The 12383-nt window shown below is 52.9% G+C and overlaps 1 protein-coding gene across 1 annotated transcript in view; it reads right to left on the bottom strand.

Annotated features, from left to right (window-relative positions):
- Positions 1-11226, bottom strand: part of SCRT2 (scratch family zinc finger 2) — a 12625-nt gene extending 1399 nt beyond the window's left edge. Inside the window, exons 1-2 of the mRNA XM_012728110.1 lie at positions 10657-11226; positions 3-218 (exon numbers count right to left, since the gene is read on the bottom strand). Coding sequence (XP_012583564.1) covers positions 3-218; positions 10657-10789 — 349 coding nt within the window. The 5' untranslated portion in view covers positions 10790-11226. The remainder of the gene's footprint in view (positions 1-2; positions 219-10656) is intronic.
- Between the last annotated feature and the right edge of the window lie 1157 nt (positions 11227-12383).

Genomic DNA, 12383 nt, shown 5'->3' on the forward strand with positions numbered 1-12383 from the left:
GCGCCCGTCTGAGATGAAGAAGGCGTCCATGGAGTAGCTGTCGGTGACGGCCGCCTCCCCGCGAAAGTAGCGCGCCGACAGGCTGGACTGCGGGCTCTCGGGGTCGCTGTACTCCTCCGGCGCCGCCGGCGGGTATGCGGGCTCGGCCGGCGCCAGCTCCAGGCCTGGCTTTTGGTCCGCATCGTAGCTGCTGGGGGGCAGGCAGTGCGGGCTGTAACCTGGAGGGGCGAGACGGGAGCAGGGCGGACGGTGAGACGCCCAGGGGCGCGTGGCGCGTCGGGGCAGGTCGCCCGTCGGCCCTCCGGACCCTGCTGTCCCAGGGGCCGCTCTCGGAACACTGGCGTCGCGGTCACACACCTCCGCTTGTTATCCGGCTGCCGGGGTTCAAATCCTTCCTTCATGGGGCACAATAAAAGTGTCTTCCACTTGTCCCGCCTGGAGCACGGTGCTGTTAGCTGTGTGTTCACACCCACACAACGAAGCTACTACTGTGACACCCACTTTGCAGATAGGGAAACCGAGGCATGCAGCGTCAGAGCTCACGGCTTGTGAGGGATGGAGCTAAAATACAAGTCTTGGCAGACTACTGTCCTCACTCGGTATCTCAACGATATTCAACCACATCAGTCATGTGATTGATCGGAATCTCGGCTTCCTTGTCTACAAAATGGAACTTAAAATTGGACACTCATCCTCTAGGTCTGCGGAAGAACTGAGTAAAGTGATGAACAAAAGAAAAAACAAAACAAAAACAAAAACAAAAAACAAGTATTAATCCCTTACTGTGCTGGGGGCTTTATACAGTTAGCTCATGTAACACAGATCTCAGCAAGTAGGTTCTATTATAACCTGCACTTAAGGTGTAAGGAAATTACACAGAGAGGGAGCACACAGAATTGCTACATAAGCGTTCGCTGTCATCATCATGCTTTTTACTGGAAAAATTGACTTCTCTGAAGATTATTTAATTGTCTGCCTCCCCCACTGGACATAGTGTTTCTCAGGCCTGGATCTGTGTGGTCAGCATGTGCCTGGCTCAGAGGCTGTGCATGATGAATGGATGTTGCATTAAGCCAGCCGCAACCTGGCTAGATCCACCTCGCTGTGTTGCCAGAAGATTTCAAAGAGGTCAAGTGTGTGGTGTATAATAGGTGCTCCAGAAAAGGAACTTCTGTATTTGCTTTCAAGCCTGCTTGCTCCCCACTCCACTACAGGCCTTCTGGAGTCTCCAGGTAAGAATTCCTCTCCTCCGCCCTCCTCTAGAGTTGGACTGTTCCTCTTAGGCTTGAGTGATTGGTAGCTCTCCCTGGGGACGCCACAGGGACTACCCAAGAGCAGGAGCCACCCAATTTATCTCTGCTAGTACCTTCCCTAGGGGCCTTGGGTCGTGGGTTCCCAGTGACAGACTTACACCCGCTGGCACTCAGTTACCAAGTATTTCCACCGTCCTTTGATTTCAGGAAACTTTCTAAAATTTCACAACTGGGACATGGCAAAACTGGACATTTGATCTGTTTCCTTATGACCCCTAAGACCTGCATCCCCTGCCCACCCCACTTCCTCCATTCAAGTGAGCAGGTGAAAGAGCTTTGTAGACAGAGACCCAGATTGGAGACTGAGCTCTCTGGTGAGCGCCCCTCAAACAGCATTTACCACTCATCTGGCACTGGGGACGGCCACAGGGTTAAGGCCCCCCGCAGACAACCCCTCGTGAAGGGAAGGGTGTGTCCTTAGTTTTCCCTCCATCCCTTCAGCTGCCCACACAGGGCCCTCTGTACCCTGAAGTGGTTGGAGACTGTGGGGGCGGATTACTCAGTAGGGAGGGCGCTGTGGTCAAAGGCAGAGGGTGAGTGGTAGGGATAGTATTGTAATGAGGGGGAGCTTTCACAGACTCTCAGCACCCCTTCCCTCCTGTCTGCCTTTGGGCTAGCGTTACCGCCACCTCCCACTCGGTTCAGGCCTGATACTCAGGCCCCAAAATATTCAGGGATCATTGCTCACTCAGACTGAGTTAAACACCCCTGTACTTTCAGACCCCTCCTCCAGCATTTCTCCCCATTGTAATTTTTGATCATAATGATAATAACAGCGAATATTTATTGAGTACTTACTCTATGCCAGATTCTGCACTAATTGCTTTACTCCCATCAACCTTGATGAATTGTCACAAGAATTATTTTATTACAAATGAAAACATGGAGGTACCTAGCAGCAATAGGGCCTGTACAAGGGGTGGAGCAAGGATTGGGGCACAGTGCTGGTTCCCTTTGTTTCCCACCCACTGGGAGGCCCCTGAGGGAGGTGCTCTGTTTGGGCTGTTCACCTCTCTCCAGTGCCCAGGCTAGTGGGCTCTCATTTGTGAGATGTCTGGTTAGGATTTACCCAGCCAGCTTCCCTCCCCAGCCCGGCAGGGTCTGCTGCATCTTGGGACAGCTTGATTCCCAGCAGATTCTACCTAGGTGACCTTGAGCAAGTCATGCATCTGCGTGCACTTCAGGTTCTTTATTGTGATATGAGGTAGTGTAAATTCACTTCTGACTGTGGGACTGATCGTGGAACCAGTGCCTGGCATGTTGTTACTAAGGAGAATGCCGTGCTGGGTAGGGGCACAACTTTGGTGCTATAGTGTTTGAACCGAGCTTTGTCATCCTCACCTCTCTGTGTCTGTTTCTCCAGCTGCAAAATGAAGGGTAATGAAAGCATATGCCTATAGAGTTGCAGTACAAAGTCCTTGAGCAAACAAATAAGTGAGAAATGAACAAATAATAAGTCTCCTAGAGCATTTACTGTTTTAAAGACTTTAAAAATGTGAATTCTTTGTACCCTTGTACCTCAGAGATTGAAATTATCTTCACAGATGAGGAATTGAAGCACAACGTAATAGTAACATGCCCAGGGTTGCATTGCTGCTAATTTAGTGCTAGGATTCCAACTCAGTACTTTGTAAACCCGCAATACATGTTGGCTGCTATTATTAGTAATAATAACGATTTCCTTGGCACATACTGCTGCTCTTCTCTGGGCCCCTGTTTCCTCACGCAGAATTGTCATTTTAAATGTTCTGATGGCGTAGTAGGAGCTCAATGAATCAGGCCATTCTTATCCAAAAGTGGGCGCTCTGCCTAGGGCGCCCTCTGGTGGCTCCACGCAGCGCTGCTGCATCTTATTCCTGTGCTGAGGTGAGGGTGGGGGGGGCTCTTTATGTAGCAGTAGGGACCACTCAAACAAAGGCTGCTCATCTGCTGCGGGTGGGTAGGGAATTGCCTTCAGGACAGGAATTGTGAGGTCAGATCTGCTGCCCAGCAGTTTGGGAATTTGTAATAGGTATGTGTGTGTTGGGGAGGTTGGGTGGGAGGGCTATGGGTCTTATGAAAGTTTGTTACATTGGGTCATCTTAGGACGGGCTAGTTCACACTTGCTATGTGACCTTGGCCAGGTTGCTTAACATGTGTTGATTTGCTCTGTGCACTAGAAAGTTGATTGGGATGCTCTAAAAACCCCTGTACCTTATGGATAAATAGATCCCTATTGTGCCCACTGCACCCCTTCCCCCAAGCCACTATCAATTCCACCTCATCCTCATATCCAAAGACCTCTCCCTAGCTGTGCAACTTTGGACAAGTTCTTTAATGTTTTTGTGCCACACCTGTACAAGGGTGCTCATAACAGCACTGAGCGAATTAATGCATCTAAAGAACTTAGTATGGTGCCTGACACACCATAGCCACTTGAGCTGTTGTTATTGTTATCAGTATTGTCTCTGCATTTCCTGGGGATATCCTTCTAATCTTCCAGAAAGTATGAGACAGACATGAATATCTCAAGCTGCTGTGTGACCTTGGGCAAGCCACTTTACCTTTCTAGTTCTCACGCTGGAGAATTCCTTAGGACAAGATGAACCATGCTCTGATTGTGCATGGAAATCAGATGGGTTTTGGTTGCCTTCTTCCACCCCGCAGGTGACTGGAGAAGGCTGAGCTACCTGTCCCCCCAGCTGACAGAGTGAGACAGGACTTCTCATCTGGACCCTAAGAGAGGCAGGGAAGGCAGGGACACAGAGAGAAGAGAGCTGGCCCTCAGTACTCATACCCTAGCTGTGTGACCTTGGGCAAGTCATAGAGCCTCTCTGGGCTCAGATCCCCAAGTTGAAGGGTAGGGAGCAGAGCCACCCGACCTCTGGGACTGTGGGGATGGCTCCAGAGGCACTGGAATGGAGACATCATGCACAAGTCACCTGAGAGTGACCGGTTTCCCCTGCCAGAGTCTTGATCTTTTTGACATTGAAGGTCCAGCATTGATTAAAAGAAAATCCAAAGGAGGGTGGAAGAGGAATTTATGAGAATTAAGTTGCTGGACCCTCTGCAGACATTGTCTCATCCAACTCTCTGTCCCCTCTGGGTGAGGGTGAAGGGATCTCCAGCAAGGACTATTACTGCTATTACTAATGCTTCCAGCTCCCACTGAGCCTGCCTCGGGTGCCAGGACTGCACCAATCCTAGAGGCCCAAGGACTTGCCCAAGGTCACTAGAGGCAGCATTAGGCTTGAAATCCTCCAAAGCCTGTCCATTTCCAGAACACTGAAGTGAGCATGGAGACCTGCTGCCAGGAGTAAGGATTCTCAATGAGTGGTGGGGGTGGGGGGTGATGAGAGTCTTCAAATAACACTACCCAGTCAGTCTGTGTCTGATGGGGTGATGGGGTGGGGTAGTGGGAGTGGGGAGGAGCTGTTGTTCTAGAAACTGCCAGTACTTGTCAATTTTTGTAAATAATCAGAATGAATAAAAGTAAGGATGGGCATTTATTGAGCACTTACTATGTTCAAGGTACCGTGCTTAGTAGGTTATGCATACTAGCATATGTCTAAGCGAATAGGACAGTCATTTCCCCTTTTCCCTGAATTCTGCAGAAGCTGAGGTCCAGACAAGGTCTTGACCCCCCTCAAGTCACCAAGCAGGTTCATGTCAGACATAGATCAGCCTCCTGCCTCCCAGGCTAGAGCTCCTTTTCCCAGTGCCTCCCAGATTCCCAGGGTCCCAAACTTCCTCTAGAGAATTTCCAGACCTAATCCTACTTCCCCTGAGATGGGTAGAAAAAGAGGGATGGTGGGTCTGCTTCCCAGGTGGCCCAATTCAAGAGGAGGGCCCAGCCTTGCTCACTGTTGGGGGCTGGAGGGGCTGCCGCATGGTATATTTAGAGCTGCCTCTTGCTGTGCCAGGGCCTCGGGCCTCGAGAATCAGCTCCAGCCAGCTGAGCAGAAAGCCAGGTCTGTCAGCAGCAAAGCGGGATAAAAATAGTTTCTCCTGTCTGCTCACAGAGCTGGGCAAAGGGGCTGGTGCCTCCCCCTCCCCTTATTATAGAATCTTTGTTAGCGGTTCCCTGGGCACTGGACCAGAAACGACACCCACCTCCTTCAAGGGCCTGGCAGCTGGTACACCTGCCCACAGGGAAGGGGGTCCTGGGGTGCAGATGAGCAGGGGGCAGAGTGAGATCTGGCTCAACATGAGCAAGGCTGTGGGGGAGGGCGGGATGCTGCTGCTGACCCAGGCTTAGGGAATATTGGGGGGGGATGCCAGGGTCCCTTCCACCATGCCCGCTTGCTGAAATTCCCCATACTCTGGTTTTTTCCTGACTGTGACCCAATTCTTGTAGTCCACAGGGAGGCCCACAGCTCTGCTGGAATCAATAGGAAAGCTTCTTCAAGGGGATGTGTGATAGGAGTGCATGCCTGAAGGGCTTGAATTGTCCCACACAGGTTCGTGGAGGTGCCCCCAGCTCCTTGGGGGTGTCCCTGTGGGCCTTCCCTGGTACCTTCTGGGGACAGGGTCTGCACAAATGCCAGATCTCTCCAGACCCTCCTGCTTTCTGCCCTTTCTGCAGACAGAGGGCCTGTTCTAGTGCCCTCCTTATCCACAGGTTGGTGGGACAGTCTACTCCAGGGAGACCCCAGTGGGTCTCTAGGCTATGGGGGTCCCTAGAGCACGTAGATGAAGCACCCACTAGGGAGAGATATGATAAGATTCACTATTTATGCCCTTGTGAACCCAGGCATGTCACAGACTTCCTGGCCTCAGGTTTGTGCCTGTAGGTTGGAGCTAATTATCTCCTCTGCTCACTGTCCATTGTTGTGTGGCCTGTGGGATGTATAAATTGCTGTGTGGACATAAGGACTTGGTGTACTCTTCTGTCTTCCCTGAGGAACCACAGCCTGAGACTGTCCGAAGAGTGGACTCTTAGCTCAGAACTCTCATGTTCCCCCTTGTGATCCCAAGCTTTGGGGGGAGTATGACCCCCTAAAATTTCCTATCCCGCATGGGTCCTGTTATTATATATTCCACTGATTAATTCTTAAAAAAATCAGTTTACTGGGTCCCCAGAAGGTCAGAGCTGAAAGAAAGTTCAACTGATTGATTTCATGAGGGGGAAACTGATCCTGGGGAGATTCATCCAAGGCCATAGAGAAACATTAAAATGTTCCTAAGGCTTGAATATGACCAGTCTTGAGAATGGGTCTGAACTTGGTCTAGAAATTGGACCTGGACTTTGATTCTGGATCTTGAACTTTGACCTGGATTTGAACTTGGACAGGACAAGATTATCCTGAATCTTGGGCTGGACTATAACTTCAGACATTGATAGTGGACCTAGATCTCAGGCCTGGTCCTCGATGTCAGGTTGGGCCTGGATGTTAGATATGAATCACTGACATATCTCCAACCTGGTCTTGGGCCTGGACCCAGACTGAGATGCCAGGGGAAGTAGTGGTTATAGAAGACCCAGGTAGACCTTGTGTCCTTCTCTAGGCTCCCTCTGCCAAGGGATTGAGATTTACCCCCTGCTCCCCAGAGGGCCTTTCAGAGGAGTGAGTTGGATATGTGGCAGATTGGAACTTTCAGCCAGACTGGTCTGAGGAGACTCCCCAGCACCATCACAGATGTAAGAGGAAGTGGGTGCTGGGATAATGTGGTCAGTGGAGGCAGAAGTAAGAGAGCATCCTTAGTCTGCTGGGGAGGCTTAATGTAGCTGCGGAGGACCCACAGCTATGTGACTGGATTGGCAAGGATCCCTCACCTGCTTATACTGGAGGTACTCTGAAGGAGTATGGGGGAAGGACAGAGTGGGGGTGCAGAGGAGGGAAACCTGTCCCCCAGCGAGAGTTCAGTTAGGGTGGGAGGTGAGCTGGATACTCCAGGGACAGTAAAGATGTCCTTGGCAGGGGTCCACGGAGACCACCTCTGTGCAGGAGGAGGAGCTACAGCCTTCTCTGGGATGGCCCAGGTTTCCGCACCCCCAGGATGGGACCGGGTCTGTGAAGGGGTGGGCTTGGTGGATTTGGAGGGTGAGGCACTGGGAGGGTTGGAGGATGTGAGTTGGCATATCACTGTGTACTGAATCTGTACTCAGAATCACCCAGGGGAGAAGAGAGGCAGGGAAGGTTCCATGAGGGCAGAAAACAGGAGGAGTAAGAGGAGGAGGAGCTGGAGAGAAGAGGTATTGCTTTGGAAAGGTAGTGAAAATGGAGAGGGTCTCCCTTCTTTGGGGTGCTCTTCAGAGTCCTGGAGCTCCTCTTTTGGGAGGTTTCCCTTTCCTATCTAGTTCTGTGGACTTGGGGAAACTGGAACCCAGATGTACTGTCAGCTTAACCCATGGAGGATGAAAAGGAAGGAAGCAGAGAAGCAAAGAAGAGCATTTTGTGTGTGTGCGCGTGTGTAGGAGGCGTCCTCCAGGAATTCTCCAGCATGCCTAGGCATTCCCTGAGCTGGGTTAATTTGGGGTCCTGCATCTTCATCAATTTAGAGCCTGTGGTTGCCCTGACCCCCCATTTATAGACTCCCTTCCTATATCCGCTCACCACTCTGATTCTCCTCCCCACAGGCTCACCCTGACTCTGCAGCCATTGCTGCAGGAATGGCTTGTAAGAGGATCTTTCTAATAACTGGAACTATCTCCAACCCCAGGCCCTCCACCTCTCTCCCTCCCTCCTTCCCTCCCTCCCTCCTCCTCCTCCTCCCTCCCTCTCCTCACCTCCCCCCCTCCTTTCTTTCTCCTTGTTTACCCAGCACACTTACACACACTGGGAGAGAGAAAAAAAAAACGTCAGCTCAGCAATTTTTCACACTTCCCTCAAATGCTCAGCAAGGTTATTTCCGGCAGAGCAGAGACAACAGGCCGCTAGGAGACAGTGGGCTTTTTGAGGATCCCTAGCATCCTTGCCCACCCATGGGGTGAAGAGGCCTACACTGTCCAGTCTGGCCACCTCCCAGGGTGGGAGAGGCCCCTGAAGACAGGACCAGGCAGATTCTGTGCTTCCTGGTCCTGTCAGCCTCAAATGGTCACCTCCTTGTCTCCAGTACTAGTCATCTACTGCAGACACTGCTGGAAAGTCAGGCCAGGGTGCCTATTCTCACCACAGGGGAGCCTACAAAGACTGAAGCAAAAAAAAAAAAAAAAAAAAAAGCCTGATCCCAGAAACTCTGCCACTCCCAGCCAAGCTTTGGAGGTTAAATAGAGCCTTAAAGAAATCCTGACAATGGCCCCCTGCATTGAAGACCCAGTCTAGGCATCTCCAGTGCTTCCCACCCCACACTTGACCTTCACAAAAGCTGAGCTTGTCAAAGTTAGCAGGATATTAGTTCATGCCATCTAAACCATTTCACTGCTGGGGAGGCAGAAGGCCAGAGAAGGGAAGGTACTTGCCCAAGGTCACATAGCGAGTCAGCGGTCTAGAGCCCAGGCCCAGATTCCAGGCCAGATGCCAGGCTGTCAGGACACTCTCAGGATTCCCAGAGTCCAGGGAACTGGTCTAGAAGTCTTTGGGGGGTGGACCAAAGAGAAAGGTGGTTCTAGAGGGTCAAACCTAGTAGATTCTCAGCAGGAACACCCTTGTATATGACTTTGCCCTGACCCTATTTCCCACCATTCACTTGGGCTCCCTTCAAAGCTTCATTGGATTGGATTCGAGGCAAGGCAACCTAGCCGTTCTCCTGAGGAATACCCTGCAGTTTTGGCTGTGCACAGGACATTCTCTAGGCTTCCTCAGCTGGCCTGGGGACAGGACGAAGGGGCCTCAGGGGATGGGAGCCCAGAGCTTTGTGTCAGTGCCTCAAGGATCCACATGCCAACCTAGCAGACATTATAGTTTTTATCCAGCTCCCAGCACACTCTTCCCAGGCCTGGCGTGGCCCCAGGTCCACCCTCTGTCCTTCTAGTCCAGGACTCAGCCAAACCCAGCTATATATCTAGACTTCTGTTTTTGACCCCACAAGGCCCTGAAGTCAAGAAAAGAGAACAGTAGGATAAAGAATACGTGGGTAAAGAGAAAGGTTGATTCTGTTGAGGATCTGGGAAAGGCTGGGGGGAGGGGGTGCTGAGAGGCTGTAACTATATCTCTTATCTCTTCCTAATTTCTTTGACCTTGATGAGGTCACCGAGCCCTTTGCCCAGTGCCCTCATGCTACCTGCTTTGCAGAGTGATGGAATGTGGGTGAAGAGCTTAGAAATCCCTGAGGTGGAAACTCTCACCCTCCTTGGCTCCTGCCTTTGCCAGCTCAGCTCTCCCTTCACCCTTAGTCCTTTCTTCTCTCCTCTCCTCTTCTCTCCTTTGCCTCTCTCTCTCTCTTTCACACACACACACACACACACACACACACACACACACACAAATATACGCGCGCGCGCGCGCACGCACACACACCCCAAAGCTGATGCCCTGTGTGATGTCAGATTTCTAACTGCCACAGGAATGTCTTCTCTCTAGATACCTGCTGGTGGTGGGGACCATCAGAAGGCAACCCCTTTGTGATCCCCTTCCTGGGGAATGGGTCCATCAAAGTATCCATGCCCTCCAGAGATAATCCCATTTTGGGCCTAAATGACCTCTCTTGTCCCCCAAATCCTTGTCTCTGCAGGAACTTGCTCTGAGAAGAGATGGAGTATGTTGGGGGTGGGGGACTTACAAGGAGCAGCAAGGCTGCCTCTGGAAGCTGGTGAGAAGCTGGGAGTAAGAGGGAGCTCAGCCCAAGGAATCAGGAGTCACTTTGGGGGAACCCCTCCTAGAAATTCCCTCTACCCCACAGTCTCCAGGACAGGCCCAGCCTTTGGCAGGCATGTGGCTGAGGGTAACAAAAGAGTTACTGAGAGAGGGTCCTGAGAACACTTGTCTGGCATCGCCAGGGGGAGCAGGTTTGAAGGAAGGAGGGCGCTCCCAGCTATCTGCAGGAAGCCAGCCCCATCTCCCCAAGGACTGGAAGTCCCGGCCCACTTATCTTCCCCACCAGGGGAGAATACTCTGGCTACTAGCCTTCTTCCTCAACCAGGGAGAGGGGACCCACAAACTGTCTTGTGCATTAATCCCCAGCATTAGCCCTTCATGGGCGCCCCCCTCTCACCATTCTCTCACCACCCCATTACTAGGGCCACAACTTTCAAAGTCCGGGTTGGTGCTTGGTTACGGGATGGGCCGACCCGCGACTTTCCCTTTGTATGGACCTAGTTCCTGCCCCGCCCGCTGGCCCTCGGGAAGCCCCGGAGGAGCACACGGCCACGGAAATCTCCTCCCGGGGTTCCCTGCCGCGCGCACCCCTCCTCGTGGCCCGAGCTGGGGAGGCCCGAACTCCCCATCACTCTTTCGCCCCCACCCCCCCGCAGGGTCCCACTTACCGTTGTCTCCGGGCGGCCCCCGGGCGCCAGGCAGCACGTAGGCGGTCTCCAAGGGGTGGTAGGTGGGGGCCGGCACCCCGCTGCACTGGAAGCCGTCCCCTTTGATCTTCTTTACCAGGAAAGAGCGCGGCATGGTGCTACTGGCAGGGGGCTCGGCGGGGCACTTGCGTGGGGCCCCGGTAGGGGGAGGCGGCCAGCCGGGCGCGATTGGCTGTCTGCACGGGGTTTCAGCACTGGACAGCTCCCAGCGGGCGGGCGGCGGCAGAGCGGAGCCGGCACCGGTGGCGGCGGCCCCGGCTCTGGCTCTGGCTCCCGCTCGGGCTTGGCGACGGCGGCGCGCAGACAGGCGATCGCTGGAGCTGTGCTCAGCACTCCGGCTGCCGGCTTTATATGGGACGCAGGCTGGAGGAGATCAGGTGGTCCCCTAGCAATGGAACTGTTCAGAGCTCTAATCCATCAAATGTCCCCCAGGACAATCGCTCCGCACACGTTCCCCTGAACTGGCGGCGGTGGGGGCAAGCCAGGAGCAGGGAGCAGCGGGCAGGCAGGAGGGGAGAAAGTGAGGGCGAGAACGGCGCAGAGATACTGAGAGACGGAGAAAGGGAGGGGGAGGGGGAGAGAGTGAGAGAAAGAGAGAGAGGAGAAGAGATGAGAAAGGCAGAGACATACGGAGAGAGATACAATATAAGAGATAGAAATAGAAACAGAGAGACCAAGATAAGGACAAAAAGACACGAGAGAAACCGAAAGAGAAGAAAGACAGAGATGGAGAGAAGTAAAATCACACACACATACACACACGCACAGGCACACGCACACACACACATATAGGAGGAAAAGAGATCCAGACACACAAAAAGAAAGATCCTCAGGGGTGCAAAAAAGGGAAGAAAAGTGAAAGATAGCGAAACCAAGGAGAGAGGAGAGAGAGTGATGTGAGCCAGCGGGGTTCAGACGCATGGGGACACAGGAAAGTGAATGCAAAGAAAAGAGTGTGAGCTTGCCAGCAGGGACCCTCCTGCCTCTCCCACTCCCCCAGTTCAGAAGTGGCCAGTGTGGACACTCAGCTTCAACTAGAGGAAGTCATTCCCCCACCCAGTTTGACTTCCCACTGAAGCCCCCTATGGGTTTGGGGTTCAACTTTTTTTCTCTCGGAAATGGGGGGGGGCAAGTCCCCATGCCCAGCTTTCTCAGCCAGTCCTGTTCCGGTGCCTAGCTCAAGCGAGTGTTGCAAGAGGAAGTGAAAATCGTCCAGTAATTAATTTCCCTGCTGCCGGGGGGTGGTGGTTTTGACACATCCGAGGCTGTGTCTTTCCCTGAAGCGGGGAGCAGACAATAGAGACACGTGGACTAGGAAGGGAGAGGGGGGAAGGGAGGGGGAGTAGGGCTCCCGCTGGAACTCTTTGCAGGTCAGCTCCTTTGTCTCTGGGAGGATCTCAACAGACACCCCCACCCACCATCCAACCAAAGCCTGGGGGAGCCCCCATATCTTGGCAGGACCTAGGAGCAGAAAACTCAGCCCCCTGCACAGAGACTGCTTGGAGAAGTGCCACGGTGGTGGGCCAGCCTCAGCAAGCACAGGATGGCCAGGGCGTAGAGTCTGAGTCCGGGATCAGACTCTAGGAATGCCAAGATCCCATTGGTCAACAACGTTCTGTTTATGGGATTCAAGGCTGGTGGAGCCAGATGTGATTGGGGACTGGGTCATCTGCACCAATTGGGAGGAT

This window comes from Condylura cristata, unplaced genomic scaffold (genome assembly GCF_000260355.1).
Source record: "Condylura cristata isolate star-nosed mole 26May11 unplaced genomic scaffold, ConCri1.0 scaffold00022, whole genome shotgun sequence".
Taxonomy (NCBI): Eukaryota; Metazoa; Chordata; class Mammalia; order Eulipotyphla; family Talpidae; genus Condylura; species Condylura cristata.